This window comes from Platichthys flesus, chromosome 19 (genome assembly GCF_949316205.1).
Source record: "Platichthys flesus chromosome 19, fPlaFle2.1, whole genome shotgun sequence".
In the NCBI taxonomy this organism is placed as follows: Eukaryota; Metazoa; Chordata; class Actinopteri; order Pleuronectiformes; family Pleuronectidae; genus Platichthys; species Platichthys flesus.
In genome coordinates this window covers 16,479,324-16,496,132 of record NC_084963.1, presented here as the reverse complement: position 1 = coordinate 16,496,132, position 16,809 = coordinate 16,479,324, and the positions used below count along the sequence as shown (strand labels likewise).

At 41.9% G+C, this 16,809-nt stretch overlaps 2 protein-coding genes across 3 annotated transcripts; both read left to right on the top strand.

The window, feature by feature from the left end:
• The first annotated feature begins 465 nt into the window (after positions 1 to 465).
• si:ch1073-398f15.1 (cardiomyopathy-associated protein 5) lies at positions 466 to 7,146 on the top strand. The gene is made up of 2 exons (XM_062413122.1): positions 466 to 1,489; positions 3,142 to 7,146. The coding sequence occupies exons 1-2, from the start codon at positions 1,365 to 1,367 to the stop codon at positions 5,399 to 5,401; spliced, it is 2,385 nt and encodes a 794-aa protein (XP_062269106.1). The 5' UTR covers positions 466 to 1,364; the 3' UTR covers positions 5,402 to 7,146.
• A 1,731-nt stretch (positions 7,147 to 8,877) lies between these two features.
• tor1 (torsin family 1) lies at positions 8,878 to 16,185 on the top strand. 2 transcript variants are annotated; one of them, XM_062412937.1, is made up of 5 exons: positions 8,878 to 9,195; positions 11,559 to 11,824; positions 11,936 to 12,111; positions 14,627 to 14,754; positions 14,842 to 16,185. In XM_062412937.1, the coding sequence occupies exons 1-5, from the start codon at positions 8,952 to 8,954 to the stop codon at positions 15,084 to 15,086; spliced, it is 1,059 nt and encodes a 352-aa protein (XP_062268921.1). In that variant the 5' UTR covers positions 8,878 to 8,951; the 3' UTR covers positions 15,087 to 16,185. The 2 variants fall into 2 exon arrangements, with proteins under 2 accessions (XP_062268921.1, XP_062268922.1); XM_062412938.1 differs by lacking the exon at positions 8,878 to 9,195 and adding an exon at positions 9,427 to 9,728.
• Positions 16,186 to 16,809: the final 624 nt, after the last annotated feature.

Sequence of the window (16,809 nt, the reverse complement as noted above, 5' to 3'; positions counted from 1 at the left end):
GATGCTGATCTTGGACAGCCTCGGTACAACAGCGTGTTTCTTTTTGTTTTGGATCCAGGTTGACCACTTCCTCCGAGGGATGAAGCCCCCTTTTGATTTAGTTGAGATGTGTCCACGACTGCCTCTTTTTTTTTTTTACTACCCTGCAGCCTCCAGAGTCAAACCAAGTCCACTTATTATCTCTCCCTGCCAAGAACCAAATCATTACTCTGTAGACTGGTTTGACGTTTACAGCCGTTTACAGTGGGAAAGAATGTCACTACAGTGTTTGGCCTAAAATAAACTGGCATTCACTTGCAAACTTGTGTGGATAACCATCATGCCCATAGACTGTATATAAGGACGACACATCTCCACATCATCCCACTATCCAGATATAAAACATAGTAATTCTGCCATCTTGTGCATTTTGATTTTTTTTTTTTTTTTTTATTTAACTGTACTTAACTACAATGCTTCAGGAAATGTTACTTAGTTACATTTAACCACTGGGATTTGATACACTCTAAATGAGGAATAACATTGAAGTAATAATATAACAGATTCAATTATGTTGTTCACGGTTACAGATTATGATTAGGTAAGTGGGACTTGTTTGCACACAAGGACAACTTTTGCCCAGATACGACCTGTTGACTGAACCCTCTCCAGCAACTCTCTTTCATTTGCCATGTTGTCTCCCTCATACTGCAGGACAGACAACAACAGACATGTGCTTCACATTTTCATTTATGTGTCTGTCAGGAATCAAGAAAGGCTCATTGTTTACATAGAGTATAGAAATATTGAATTAAGAGTTGAATAGAAGCCCATGAGTATAAGTTATTAAGGGGAAAGTAGTGATAAAGGTAAAGGTGGTGGTGCTCAAGCTTCCTATTTTTGTATTTTAATTTCCTAACTGTCAACTGTTAAAGCTTAAATTTTAATTTGGGTGATGTCTTATTTGTTGTTGTGCACACCTAAGGACCAAAGTGTTCCCACTCCCGATCTGCAGGCGTGCAGACTCTTGACACTGGATACAGGCTGGCAGCAAAAACTTATATTTAGACCAAGACATTTACTTCATGCGACTGCATTTTATCTCTACATTTCTGATTAGTCACCGACTGCAATTTATTAACCCAGATCAACCGGCTTTATAGTGCATACCAAAGACATGGGTATAAAGAGTGTGAACGGATGACAAATTAACCTCCCAACATGTTGCAAATGCTCCAGATGAAACACTGGAAGGCTCGTTTTCTATTTCAAGATTAGGCTGAGCATGAAGACCAGACTCAGACCCACTCGCTTAGAATGGGATCGACCGGGCAGCGCTGAGTTGTGGTGAGAGGCTGGAGAGAATTCATCAAGATATTACAATAATGGATAGTGTGACGGAGGATTTTGCACGGTCAGATGTTGACACTGAGATGACGGCGTTGACGCCTGAAGATATTTCTGAGGAAACCCTCGACGCCAGCGATGAAGTGGAGAACCTTCGGAAAAGGTGAAGATCAGGAGCTGTGATTCTTTTCTGTGGTTTCACTTAATTGTTGTTTCATGTGGTAGTTGAGTGAAATCACCTTTTTCACAAATCCAAAGTATTGCTCAGAGGACTCGGTTTATTACACAGTGATGATCAAATAATTAAGGAAATTGCATCATGGTGACTGACTAGTGTGTGTGTGTGTGTGTATTTGTGTGTGTCTGAGGGTGTTAGGTAGCATGTTTGTACATTCAGCTGCTAGATTGTTAGTAAAATGCAATCCCATACAGTCAGTAAATCATGTGGGTTATTGTGCACTGTTTTTGTAGCGGTGTCAAAAAGACGTAGATTGAACTTTGATCCTTTTGGAAGATAAATTGTTCCTATTTATTCCCGTATGGTTGCATTGGTCTTAGCCAGCTGTAGCTAAACTGGTGACTGTGTGTTTGTTTGAGATACTGTAAATCTGACAAAAGAGTCTGGACAAAAACTCATTAAAATCAACATAAATAATTGACAACATACAGGTAATAGAAGTAAAAAATGACCTATGTCTCCCCCTTCTCAAAAACATGAGAGGGGGACGGGGGAGAGAATATATCCCGAGGAGGTAAAAAAAAAAAAGAATAAACAAAAGGGAGTAAAATATGATTTAGAGTCAATGGTTGTCTCTTTCATTTTCAGCAACAAGTTTCTAAATCTAAGTTGAAATAATTATGTCATCTAGCCGTTGGGAGAACTGCTCGTAGAAGCACTTGTTGTTATGAGGAAGGTACTAGAGAGGCGGTGGACTAGTGGCAGAAACTTGGACTATGGGCAGAAAAGGTCTTGGGTTCGTCTCTGGTTCGACTCCACGGAGAAACAACAAAAAGACAAACCTGGATTGATCTGTCCAAAAATCCAAGAGGATTCTCCCTACCCTGTCTAGTGCCCCTGAGCAAGGCACCTTACTCCCCCAACATCTGCCTCCCGGGCGCCGTATAGGTTGCTCACTGCTCTGTGTGTCCTGCACGAGATGGGTCAGAAGCAGAGGTTAAATTTCCCTACCTGCATGAGTGTGCCTGTGCATGTCTGTGTATGTGTTTAGGACAAATAAATGCATCTTAATCTTAGTGCTTTGTTGCATTTCCCAATTTTCTCTGCAGAATGAACACAATTTATGCGAGGTCCAGACCTGCTGTTCGGATCTTTGACTCAGGAATGATACTCCCTAAAGCTGAATGAGTTTGAGTTTAAAAATGATGTCATTGTTATGCAGCGGACTCTGTAACAACACCTGCTTTATTCTTTTTTGTATTGTCCATCTCAGTCACTGTCCCGTCTCATTAACTGTCAGAGACTGCTTTGCTTTAGCAATACATTTGGTATATTATCTAACTTCACATTACACCAGTCCTGCTTATTGATGTCCTGGCAGTGCTGGATTGTGTGGTGTCATTGGCAGCTCAGAGCTCATCGGTATTTTCAAAAATATCAGGTCCCTTCATATCACATCATCATCTTCTCATTACAGCAGCAGAACTTGAAACACACGTGGTGAAATTTCCTCAACACATGATGAAACTGACTGCCATCGTTTATACATGGGAGCAATATCTGGCATTACCTGTATATAGATGTATATTGAGTGGTTTCATCTCACTGCCACATTGTTTGTGTTTGTGTGTCTTCAGTTTACGTGAGGTTGTGCACGATGACAACGTGCAACCTAAGATGCAGTGCCTGATGATGGACTCCTCATTCACCATGGTAACCATGCAAGGAGAGGACAGCGGGATCGCATGGGAGACGACCCCTAGTCGCTGTAGCACACCATGGGCCTCCGAAGCTGGATCGTCAACTCTGGATCTCAGCTCTACGGTTGTAGTACGGCATGCACAGCCTGGGTCTGTTCCAGCAGGGAAGATAATCTTTGTCATGGATGAGGAGCTGATTTCCAGACGGAAGAAAACTAAAGAGAGGGCAAGCGGGCAGAGGAAACAACGAGAAGTCTTGGCAGAAAGCTCTGAGAACATCTCCGGAAGGCCAGAATTAGTGGGAGTGTCCGAGCCAAACCTGAAAACCAAAAGAGAAGGACCTGAAGAAGAATCTGCCGAGCCACAGGAAGATAAAGAACAATGGCTATTCAGCTTAGTGTCTGAAGGATCTGAAATCCTTAACATTGTTGTTCCACCTAAACATGATACTGTGGATGAAGCGGAGAGCAAAGAAATGGTGGACAACTTGTCTTATCTGGAGGATAGCCCTGCTCCTAAAGCAAGCAAGGAGACCAATGATAATGAAATAATGTTCTTAACAGACACTCCTACAGTGTCAGTTGAACAGACGCAGCATTCATTTCCCATAGGTCCACATGGAATGGATCCACCAGGGGCTCCAGTAGCCAGACCTCCAGGCAGAGGAGCTTCAGGACATGTGGACTACTTTGAGGCGTTCCACCTGATTGATGCCCAGGCTCCAGGAAGTCCTGCTGTGGTGGCAGAGAGACAAGTGGAGACAGAGGTCGAGGGTACCGCCGACAGCCAGGATCCTGCAAAACAAGCGCAGTCTGAAAACACCACAGCAAATCCTGTGAACCTCGACAGGTCAGACACAGTCAGTCTAGAGGAAATTAACATCGAGCTTCTAGATGAGGTCTTCTACGGTGGTACAGATGAGTATCTCAATAAAGAGAGAGCGGTCAGAGGTGGAGATGCCAAAGGTAAGCCCTTGAGGCTCCCGTCAAAACCAAGTGGTTCATCTTTATTTGGAAGCCAAGAAGATATGCTGACACCGATCTTTCTACCTGAAGGACCACCCAAAATTATTGACCCCATTTTGTTAGAGGAGCCTCAAGCCATGGCCTTCCTGTATACCGACCTGTATGAGGAAGCAATCGGCAGTCGACAGAAAGAAGAGGACACAGAAAGTATGACCTCGGAGAAGTCCTTCCACAGTAGGCATTCAGACAGGGAGGCCAGGGGATATTTGGAGAAATATGCCCTGGTAGATGAGACTCCTGTGGTGGAGATGGTTGCAACCGATAAAGAAAAAGGCCCAGAAGAAGGTTTTCGGACATTGTGTCAAGAGTTGTATGATTTTGATTGTCTGTCCAAGCCTGAAAAAGGTGAGGTGCCAAACTCAGAGGAAGAAATAACCGACTTCTTCAGGTCTAGTGCCAATTCTTCTCCGTGTGATATGGAGCCCCTCTCTCGATCAGTAGAGGAGGACGACACGCAACCAGCACAAAAGACTAGAGCTAAGACCAAGAAAAATGTCACCATATCAGTAGGAGAAGTCACTGAAATCCCAGTAGACCCACTTAGCATCTCCAGCTTTGAGTTTCCTGCGGAGGAACCAGACTGGGGAACTACAGATGATCATCCAACCACCCTGGACGAGAAAGATATCTGCGGCAATTCAGATCAGCAACTGTGGAAACAAGATTTGGAAGTGCAAAAACCAGTTGCCCCTCCCAGGAAAAAGGCAGCAACCTCTCCTAAGGCAAGTCTGGACCTGACACCTCTGACTCCAGTTGATGCCATTATACAGGAAAAAGAAGAGGCTGGTGGAAAGGAGCAGAGGGAGGAAGAGAAAGAGACCGCATCACCTGAGGAGACTGCTGACGAAGGAGACGGAGATGGAGAAGAGACCATAATGTCCTCTTTGGAAGTCTCTATGTCTGAATATGCACTGGCTGCAGAGGAAACTGAAATTGTGAAAGAAAGCAATGAAATAACAAACACAAAACCAGCGGCAGCCGAGGAGGAAGACACCAAAATAGTAGAAGAGGAACAAAGGGAAACCGCTACCAAACAAACTGAATCAGAAGAAATAAATATGAAATCACCGGATTCGGCTATAACAGAAGTTAATCCTGAAAAACAAGGAGATAGTTCAGCTGCTTTATCAACGGAGCCAGCTAAAGACAAGGGACATTGTATAATACTTTAGAGAAGCAACAGTATTTTTCAATGATATTAATGTCAAGTGCCTTGCCCTGCATTGAACTGAGTCTTAAAACTTCCAATATGATGGGTGTGAGATATAGATTTAAATGTTTCAGTCTAGTTTTTATAATTTGCACCCTGCAGTTCATTTAACGCATTAATTCAATTGTTATTACCACTTATTTCGAGATTAATAGAATAGTTGATCAACATGAAAGACAATCAGCAACTATTTAAAAAAATCTAACAATTGTTAAATGGATTTTTTCAAAGAAGAATAGTGAAAAAGTGTCAAATATTTGCATTTCAGCAAGTGAAGGTTGGCTTTTTTTCAGCCATTTATCATTGTAAACTGAATATTTTTTATGTCACCCTCAGCTAAGGGACATTTTTAACCGTTTTTTTATATTCCATAAATTATATTATTGATTACAAAGTTTGCAGATGTATCGAAAATGAAAATAGTTGTTAGTTGCAGACCTATATTGATCGATTATATTCATCAGTCTGTTCGGTGTTGCAGGGTGGTAATAATGCATGAACCGTGGAGTGTTTGAAGGGAGAGATATGGGTTATGAGTGTGAATAAACAGGGGTAGAGTGCATGTGTTTGCGTGAGGTTAGGGTGGATCTTCAGCTATAAATAAGCCTCTCCCGATGTTAACCTGACACCTCGTCTCAACCAGGAGTCTGTGAGCTGTGTATCTACTTGTAAACAGTCATAAAGGTGTGGAATACATGCAGACGTGCCTATAGTCACACTAGCACTTTTTTACCCCTGACACATTGTTTAATCCTTAATGTCTCCAAAGGCTGCCATGGCTGTAATGTATGCTAAATTAAAACCATTATTATAAACCTTTGTGTACCTGTTTCCACATTATCAAAAAAAACAAAACAGCTCATGATCTGCAAGTGGGATGTTTTCCATCTAATCAAGAGGTGTGGAGTTAAAGATCTTTGTCAGACATTTTCACACGTTACTTTTATTCTTACCCTATATTTGAAAGATCCATAAGCTATTTTTTTATTCAAAAGTTGAATTGCTGGGCACAAGATGTATCTACTACAAAGCCATAGTTTAAAGGAAAGTATTCTCAATTTCTGATTTAGGGTGGGCCCAGACAGTTTTTTCTACAAGAAAAGAAGAATCTTCTAGAAGAATGTAGGAAGGCCTTGTGGTGGCAAACACTGATACTGAACACTGCACTGCTTATCCAACACATGTGGTCATTAAAGCGGATCCATGTCAGGCAGTATTTTCAGATACCGTTGCTTCCAGGCCTGAATCCAAAAGTTCCCATCTGGAGCTCAGCAGTGGCCCTGCTGACCTTGAAGAGGAGACTGGAAACACACCCTCACGGATATTGACACACACACACAAACTTAGTGTGAATGTCCCTGAAGTAACAATGTGCATCACAGTGGTACTTTGCATTAGCAGAGTAATGTAAGCTTCAGTAACCAGCCTTAATGTTTTAAGGCTTCAGTAACCAGTGATCATCTTACAAGATTCATATTGTCTTCATATTAATTGGGCTTTGGCGACACCCAGTGTTTCAAATATGAATGTCCATATTTTCTAACCTTTCATAATCCACATCAAAAGGTTGCAACTACGCTCCAAATCAAGTTTAAGGCCAAAGCAATATAGTGGATGTGCCGATTTCCTTATTTGCTAATAAATGTGTATATTCCAATCTGTTTCCCAGCTTAATTATGTAGTGGTAAAAATGGAACCGTACATTTACACCAGTGTGCAAAAGTTATGGCTGTTTAAAAATAAATGATGAAACAGCAGTTTTCTGTAAAAAAACAACTTCTAAAATATGCGTACAAAGAGCTGAAAGTGTCTGATCACCATTTGATATTAAAGCTTTATTTCGAGCCTTGCCTGCTAATTGCTCATTACGGTCCACGTCATCATTTGCACATCACGGTGAAAATGTTTTGTAAATCGAATGATAGTTGTAAAACAAAGCTTACTTCCTGTTGCCAGTAGGTGGCGCCATCACTATCATTACCTACAGACTTATAGGTCTGTTCAAGATTAGAGCCGATAAAGCAGGAACACAATATTCTTTACTCCAATGAACAACAACACTGACCCACAAGGTGTCAGCTTGTGGGTCGAGTAGAGTAGGTTACTGACTATCTTGAACAATGCCCCCCCCACTACACAGAACTCTCAACGGACAGAGGAGCATATTCAGTGGCAGACTCCTGTCAGTGCCATTCTCATCGGACAGGCTGAGGAGGTCCTTTGCCCCCAAGCCCATTCAGCTTTATAACGCCACGCATAAGGGGGGGGGCGGGGGGATGATCTTCCCTGCATGAGTCTACCTCAAGTCTGCCCTCCCCTTTTCTACTCTTCTCATCTCATCTCATTTCATTTCATTATATACCAACCTACTGTCCATCCCTTTAGCGTCTATACTAGCCCCATGCACAGACTTTACCACTTACATATTCTTATATACTTACATATATCTTTTTTTGTTGTTGTTTTTATAGATATCTTTTTTTTGTGCTTTCCACTCCAGCAGCACAAGAACACTTTCCTTCTGGACACTGACATGATCATTGCATTCTGTAACATAAGGTCAGACCAATTCCTCTATCTGTAATTTGTTCTCCCTATGTATATGTGATTTATGTATGTATGTCGGTGAGGTGTATGTGAATAAGTGTATGGATTACCTAAATTTCCCACGGGATAAATAAAGTATCCATCTATCGATCTATCTATCTAGCTGAGTCAAGGCTTGTTCATGTGAAGATTCGCCCAGCAACTACCAGAGGAGGAGCGAGACTGGGAGCTGCTCCTCATTGCTTCCTGATTCTAGTGCCAAGCGGCTGGTACTACGGCTGCACAGCATCAAGGAAAACTCCCCCTTGTTATTTTCCAATCAAGTTGTTATACCTACTGTTATAAAACATTACAGCCACCGTCCGTGCGTTGCGATTCGTGACTGCCCAGTTCTGCTCGAGGGCCGTGGCTGTGCGTTGGGTGCCCATTGTTTTGCTGTAACTTTTCATACCTTTTCATTGCTTATTAATAAATACTTGTCGAACCAAACCGAGACCGGCACTTCTCATATTTGGGACAAAAGAACACGACAGAACTCATAACATGCATTTGGCTTCTGCTCAGGCACAACAAAGTTTGGTTGCGCTAGTCTGTGCGTGGCAAGTGTTATAATAAAATAGAAAATAATAAATAATAATTAAATAATAATTACAGTTATTATTATTGTTATTATTAGACCACAGCATGGTTGTGAAGCGTTCTTTAAAACTTTGGAATCACTAAGTCCACTTTGTGAAAAGGTTTCAATCCCAAAGGTGTAATTGCACCCCCCCCCTTCTCTGGTGTTTTAGCTTTACGGTAAAAGGAAAACTAAAGAAACACCAACAGGTGAGCCGATAATAGACGGACCTTCGGTCCGTGACGTCACGACACCGCGCGTGTTCTTAACAACCGGCACCCCCCCCCCCTCCAGTGCAGAGTTCATCCACTCTGTCTGTACGACGTGTTCGAACCATTGACTGTGTATGAGGACGTTTCTGTGGATAAACAGGAGACTTGTGTGTGAAATGAGACCGACGCAGAGTCCGGTCCTGCTGCTGTGGCTGCTCCTCTGCTCCGGGGCCGGGACCGAGGCCATAGAGCCCGTCAGCACCACTATCGCGTTCGGCGTGGTTGCGACCCTGACGGCATTCCTCACCAACTACAGAACCATTTTCAACTACTACTATGAGTGCTGCCGCCCCGAGTGGATTGTGTTCAACCGGACAGGTAACAGGACTCATCTCTACTCTTATGTCACCCTTCAACTGCTTTAAGCTAGCGTTAGCCAAGCGGGCGTATGTGCTACATTGTCAGTTAGCTTCCCGAGTGCTGCAATGGTTTGACGTATATCACAAACTGGCTGTTGGCTTCTGAATTGTTTTATTTTGCATTATTTTTTAAACATTTCCGGCTTTGCGATTCGTTGAACGCCTCCTCCTGTTTTCGTCACCTCTTGATGACGTATGCGGAAGTTCGGCGTTGTGAAGGCGCTCGTTACTTCGGCGCGGATACACCGTGGGTTTAATGCTGGTTTTAAACACGTCAAACAACCGATGTGCGGGATTTAGAGGTCGAGACGATGAACGTTGCACGTATATGTTTGTTGCTGCACGTTTTGTCGACAACCTGCGCGCTGGCCAACGCGTTCGATCCCTTCACAACAACCCTTGTGATCGGTGCCACTTCGATCGTGAGCCGGACGGTCTACAATTATTTCCATGAAAGTTGCGACCCGAATTGGATAGCCTTCAATGCAACAGGTAAACGCGTTCACCTGCGATTCACGTGACACGGGGGGACGGATGTGTAAATCAATGTACAATTTAAATGGCAGCCGAAGTGCCATGGCGTGAGTTTGGGTTCATTTTATTCCGTCAAACCCCCTCCCACTGTCCTTCAGACTCTGTGCTTCATCATATTGACTTCTTTAATCTTAGTTCTAAAAAAAATTCCAGCAGATTTACATCGATATACAATGAATGGTGTGAGATGAAGTCTCTGACAGCACACACTACCCTGCACAGGTTATGGGTTCAAAGGACAAATACACATGGAGCCAAACACAATCCTCACGTTTGGTATTTTGAGTAAAATCTTCTGCAGTTGACTGAGATCAGCCTCCTCCCGCTCTCTGCCTTGAGTCGGGTCTTCAGCTGGTGGTTTGGCAAAGATCGCTGTCCTGCTGAATCATACAATGCAGTACTGTACCAATATAAGGCAGTAGCAGCCTGCCTGAGGACCTGAGAGCAGAGCAACGTTTATATATTTGTATAAACGTAGTCAATGTAGAGCCTACCTCTAATACCTGACTTTTCCATGAGACTACTTTAACGCCATTATGTAAATGCTAGTTGACAGCAAAACTCTGCACACACTTTTTAGCCTTGAAAGAGCAGCTTCAAAATTAGTTTGATGATACACTGGTTTGGAGTGGGGAGAATGATGCAACACGATGCATTCATTCACATGCCTTATCCTGCCTGTTCTGTCTTTATGTGATGTTGTTGAGTGGGCATGATCTCCGGTGAGAAGTGTGTAACTGACTAACTCAATTGTCAAAATCAGCTCCAGAAACTTCAAGAGAATTGGAAGTCTTTATAAACAGCTTTTATGTCCGATATTCAGTCAGGATATTTTGGAAATGGGAATAATTCTAAACAGAGTCTTGCATTTTTGGAACAGCATCCCATGCTGTATCAAATACATGGGTTATAGCCACAGTTCTTTTTCTGTTCGGTGAATGTGACCAAATAGCATGAGATTAATTCACTGTTTTCAATAACTATGAAAAGACCCCGTTATCGCTTGGACACAGAGCGCAACGGATCACCATGTGTGGCTCCACAGGCTGTGAAACTTGTTTGGTGTTTTATTTTGTGTGCATTAGTCATGTGGCTCATATTTATCTTGGCAGCTTGTCACCCCCAAGACACTTCAACCCTGATTAGACCTGGTATAACATACGTTTTGAATGATCAGATTCACAAGTGCAGCTCTAACTTCGAATGTGAACTCACCCACAACACATTGAGGACACATTTGCGATCCGATCACTCAGACCCCATTTAAAGCGGGGCCGGGATGCGTATGGCCAATGGCGCAACAACTACTCAGCTGACGTCCTGTGACTCGCTACGGTTTCAATGAACAAAAGTATCTCTACATTTCTCAATGTTTTCAAATGGGTAAGATCTTATTTAATTTTAAAGCTGCACGGATTGATCCACTCAGCCTCTCCTGGTGTCTCTCTCTCCATCTCTCGCTCGTGCTGACACACACACATTGACAACAGACACATCTATAAAATCTGAATGGCCAAAAACAAATTCTTCTCACCCAGAAATGATGAACTTAGCACGGCCCACTTGTGATTGGATCTCTCCGAATGGATGTTATCACCAGGTGTGAACAGGGCCTTCGATCGACTGTTGCTGCACAAATTAAGCTTGAGTTCTTGTATATGAGTGTTTTAATTGTTGAAGCTGTCTCCTATTAACTAAATGGATTATGTCTAAATATTCAGAGAAAGATGTTTCAGGCAGGTGTTTGCAGACCCTCATCCTGTTGACCTTCTGCTGTGTACCTTCTAGGTCTCGAGGCTGACCTGAAGAGTAAACTGTTCGGACAGCACATCGCGTCGCGCATCATCTTGAAAGCCGTGGATGGGTTCATGAACAATGACAACCCGAAGAAGCCCCTGGTGCTTTCTCTGCACGGGTGGACCGGCACAGGGAAGAACTTTATCAGCAAGCTGATTGCTAACAACATTTACAAGGAGGGAACCAAGAGCAGTTTTTTTCATTTATTTGCATCCACGTATCACTTCCCACATTCAAGTCAATATGAGCACTATAAGGTATGTATAAGAGTCCATATAAGACATCTTTTACTATCAGTTGAAACACAGCGGCATTGTTCTTTTTCAGCCGTTCTGTGTTAACCGAAATTTGCTGCTGTTTCTCCTCAGTATCAGTTAAAGCAGTGGATCAAAGGGAACGTCACCAACTGTGAACGCTCCATGTTTGTCTTTGATGAGATGGACAAGATGCATCCTGGCTTGATTGACGGCATTAAGCCATTCCTGGACTACTATGAGAATCTGGATGGAGTTTCATATCGGAAAGCAATCTTCATCTTCCTCAGGTGAGAGGCAAAAATTCTGGCCATGTCATAAACCAATAGATTTTACATTTTCATCTAGTGCAGTGCCCGTTCTAAACCTACCTGTTTAGAATGGGCTGTTCTTGTCCTGTGTTAATGCTCCAGAGCTACGTCAGAATTATTCCTTGTCACAATTGCAGAGTGAAGTTAAAAAACCTTGGTTTTATCCTGCCTGGTTCATCTGCAACGAAGGTTTTATAGTCAATGTTTTTCATAAGGTGTTTTTCATAAAGTGTGTGGTTTATATATAAGTTGGAATGATTTACTTAAGTGGTCGTTTAACAAACAACACCGTCTTCAGATTACAGCAACAGAATGAAAGTTGTGCTTTTGCTTTGAAGACAACTTGTGAAAGAGGAAGTGTTTCAATGAATGTTGCCACCGTGACAATGATCAGCACCCTTGAATGCCTGTGTCAGTCTGGTATGGTAAAATCAATTTCGATTCACGGTTTGATCCAGTTCTCGACCACCGCTTTTAATCGAGGATATCGAAGAGGAAATGTTCAACACTGTCCACATACTGAAGTGTGACAGAACGCTGGTGCTTGCTTATACAATTCTTATTAATATTGAATGTAGGGGTGCAACGATGAATCAACACAGTCGACAAAAATCGATGACAAAAATAGTTGCAGATGAAATAAATAGTCGATGATTCGTTGGATACGTCATAGCCAAGGGGCAACATCCCGGGCTGAGCGATGAGACAAATACAGACGTGCAAGAAGCTGCAGTTCACTCGGTGGCCACGGGAGGCTGGCTCCAAGACGGAGACAATTCCCTTCTACTCCCATGTTAAAAAGCCTGACTTTAGAGCAGATTTAAACCTGTATACAGCCTGGTTAAAAAAACGGTTTTAGTCTTAATCACTAATTTCTTCCTTCATGACAACTCTGAGGGGAATGAATTTTTTTCTAACTCACTCGTTTAAATTAGGTTTGGTATTATGCATTATTATCACGTGATGTCACAGTCAGCTCGTGACTCCAGCTCCTAGCCTGTTGCCGGCTCGGCTTCACCTGAGTTAACCTGCTAATCCCCGTCACTAAACACGAACTGAGACTGTGGAAAGGGTTCCACTCACATATCGGATGGATAATATGATTTGATGTTCGGCTTGTTTTTCTGGCGGACAAGTTGAAGACATCTGCGCTCCCGTTTCTGTGGTAAGTAAAGTTTAGTATTTTATTTATGTGTTAGTAGTGATTCGCAGGTATGGGTGTCTGTGTACCTTGCTTGTTATCTTAGCTTAGCTCAGCTAGCCAGCAGGAAAGATACCAGCAGTAATGGCGATGCCAATGGGACCGTACGGTAGTTATTACCAACACACAGAAACAGATTTACTGTGATCAACTGAAAGAGTATTTAAACTCGCATATGCATTTTAATTTAAATTGTAGGAAGTTTAACTTTACTAGAATAGACAGTCACATGGAGAGCCTGAGGCTGATGTCCACCACATATTTCTTAAAGCTGAAATGAATATGATCTGGTGAACTTTGAAGTAATCTAGCACATGTATCACTTTACATATTTGTGTATTTGTGCTGAATGTTTCTCTAGGATGTCCAACCTGAGACACAACTGGAATCCAACCAGACTGAACACTGAGTTACTTTTATGTTTTCTATCATTTTATTAGGGACTGACGAGCCTGAGGGACACAGCTGTGATGACCGTGTTCTGTCTCCTATGGCAAAGAAGAATAATAAAACACTGGGTTTTTATCTAAAGTGTATCAAATCGGAAAGTAAAAGATAAACATTGTTCTGATAAATGTTCATTTTTTTTAACCAACCATAATGAATATAGAAAATAACTCTGACTGCCAATTCTAAACAGTTGCAGTTCATCTTTAGTTAACGGAGGAAAACATGAAGCTGGTGCAGGTTGTCCTCATGTTGACCAGCCTGAAGCTGCCGATCTCCACCATGTTGCTGCTGCCACAGTGGATGCTGAGGACATCAGGTGCTGCAGTGCTTCATCTAATGAAAAGAAGACGCTCACTCTAAAATAATCTTTTGTGTTGTGTATGTTCCAGCAAAGACTGGTTCCTACAACTTATTCTGCGTTCAGCAGGTGGAAGCACCACAGATTTCCGACTAATGTACTGGGCTCTGATTTTGTACCCTCATGTTTAAATGCACATATTGTAAGACGCTTTGGATAAAAGCATTAGCTAAATGAAATGTACTGAAAGAAATAAAGCATTGTACAAATAGATCAAATGTCTTTCTACCTCATCTGTAATATACAAGGTGATAATCTCCCCCAGAGCTGTTGATAACAGTCCATATCAAGTCTCTCCACTTCTCAGTGTGAATACATAATTATTTTATTAAAGAGAAGTGTTTACAACACGTGCTGGGAATGAACTCATTCTTTGTTGCGTTCGTTCTCCTCAATCTTGGTTTGTGTTGTCTTCATACAACTTTCCTACCGGCCAACAGATATTTCAAGGCAAATTTTAACCTACTTTCTGATCTTCTTCACAGCAATGCTGGGTCCGACAAAATCGTTGAAACAGCATTAGATTTCTGGAATTCAGCAAAAAATCGAGATGAAATCCAGCTGAAAGACCTGGAATCCTTGCTCTCTAGGTCAGTGTTCAACGACCAACAAAGTAAGTATAAATTGCATGAAAATGTTGTCATTATCATTCAGAATATACACTTGATTAAAAAAAAACAAAAAAACTATCTCCCTCTAGGTGGATTTTACCGTACAAGTTTGATTGACAAGAACCTGGTGGACTTCTTCGTCCCCTTGCTGCCTCTGGAGTCCCAGCACATCGTCCTGTGCACCATGGCCGAGATGAAATCCAGAGGAATGAAGCCGAACCAGAGTTTGGCAGAAAAGGTGGCCAATGATTTAATCTATTTCCCCAAAACTGAAAGGGTCTTCGCTGCGACAGGCTGCAAGACGATAGAAAGCAAGCTGGACTACTACTTGTAACGTCCCCACGGGATGGACGCTCCCTTCAAACACTGCACTTTTTTAAATGAGAACCGCTCTCAGCCAAATGACTAAAGAGGGGGAGTCAAGACACCTGTAGAGGGCTTCTTCAGAGGTTTTTGCGTGAGCCCGTATCATCTTCTATGCTACATCTCGCTTACACTGAATGACGGGCTAATGGAAGCACACAGTGCCAGCTGAATGAAGGAAACAATAAGATAAGACGGCCATCATTTGTAATGGATGAAGAGGCTTCATCTGTTTTTTTTTTATGTCACACAACAGTGAGTTTTAAAGAGGCTGTCATTTTGCTGATTGTCTTAAAGGTGCCCTGAAACTATGACACGCCCCTTTTTAATGTGTAATCTATATTCGTGGTTTCCTGGTTAACAGTTGCCTTAATTCTTACGGTCATGATTTTCTTAGTATCTGCTGTCCTTTTTATAAATGTCCACGAGTTCATTAGCCGTCAGACTGAAACTCTCACTGTTCAAATACAGAAGTATATGATGCAAAAAATTGTATTGTATGTCATCGGCATCACCAACAGACTTTTGAAAGTCAGAACATTGCAAAATACAGTATGAGTGATATAGTACATTATTGAAATTTTTGTTTACATTAATTGGGGGTAATGATACAGAACATATTTCCACACAATGTCTGGAGGTGTGTATGAACTCAGGATAATATAACTGCAACACAAAAAAATTAAAGCTACCAAAAATATTTTTTATCATTAAAAGAAATGCAGATGTTTCACGATACAGAATTAAAATGCTACTGTATATAAGATGAATTTTCCTTTTACTGCGATTTTAAAAAGAGTAAATATTATGCCCTAGTTTACCAACTGTTTTTTTTAATCAAATCACAATACTTTTTGTATTGCAGTTTCTTTTCATAGTCATACACAGCCCTGCCTAAACAATGTGAAACATGTCTTCTGTTGGTTTTTCAAAATCTGCATTGACACTATAAAAAAAGCTTCAGCCAAATCTGTGACTGTGCAGGTGTGGATGTGAAGCTGACGTCTGCAAGCGTCTTTCTTGTTTTACACCACCTGAAAAACAAATCTTAAATAAAATAAGACCTTTTACCTGTGTCACTGTTTCTGATATGCACAGCATGACTCCTGGACAAGAGGGTGACGATGAAACCTACAGTCTTTATTGAATGGTGTTTTTGCTTTACTGAGAGAAATGTCTACTTCTTCTTCAGAGCCTGTTTTCCTAATATACCTGCCAACAGAGCCCACCCATCTATTATCTTTCCTATCCTGAGGGTTCTTGGGGCTGACGTTGAGTGAGAGGTGAAGTCAGGAACTTTAAACATATGTCTAAGTTCCTGATCAGACGCCATGCAGGCTGTAGTCGGATCCATGTATGGACACGTGGTCAGTCCGACTAGATAACTTTACATGCATGCATGTGTTTGACATGAGGCCTTTTACTTGAATTTCAGACCGGTTGGGAGGCACCAACACCAGAGACATGGGGATCTGTATTTGTACATCATTATGATACATGTAGGTAAATAACTAATGTCTCTCAAACCATTTACTTCTGTCACCAGTCCTGTAGAACCTAGTGCATCCTGCCTCAAACTTCAAATGTGAGACATACTGTATTGCCTGTCATTCATAAAATCTATATAATTTATGCTAACAGGCTCTTTATCAAATCTGCACTGATATATATTCAACTCGTTTTAAGTGATACAC

What these genes read in the sequence shown, in the direction of transcription:
- tor1 (XM_062412937.1), top strand. Translation starts at nt 8,952, where the DNA reads ATGAGGACGTTTCTGTGGATAAACAGGAGACTTGTGTGTGAAATGAGA. An exon ending in GATTGTGTTCAACCGGACAG is followed by an intron (nt 9,196 to 11,558) that starts GTAACAGGACTC and finishes TGTACCTTCTAG; the next exon opens with GTCTCGAGGCTGACCTGAAG. An exon ending in AGTGTTCAACGACCAACAAA is followed by an intron (nt 14,755 to 14,841) that starts GTAAGTATAAAT and finishes ATCTCCCTCTAG; the next exon opens with GTGGATTTTACCGTACAAGT.
- si:ch1073-398f15.1 (XM_062413122.1), top strand. Translation starts at nt 1,365, where the DNA reads ATGGATAGTGTGACGGAGGATTTTGCACGGTCAGATGTTGACACTGAG. An exon ending in GTGGAGAACCTTCGGAAAAG is followed by an intron (nt 1,490 to 3,141) that starts GTGAAGATCAGG and finishes GTGTGTCTTCAG; the next exon opens with TTTACGTGAGGTTGTGCACG.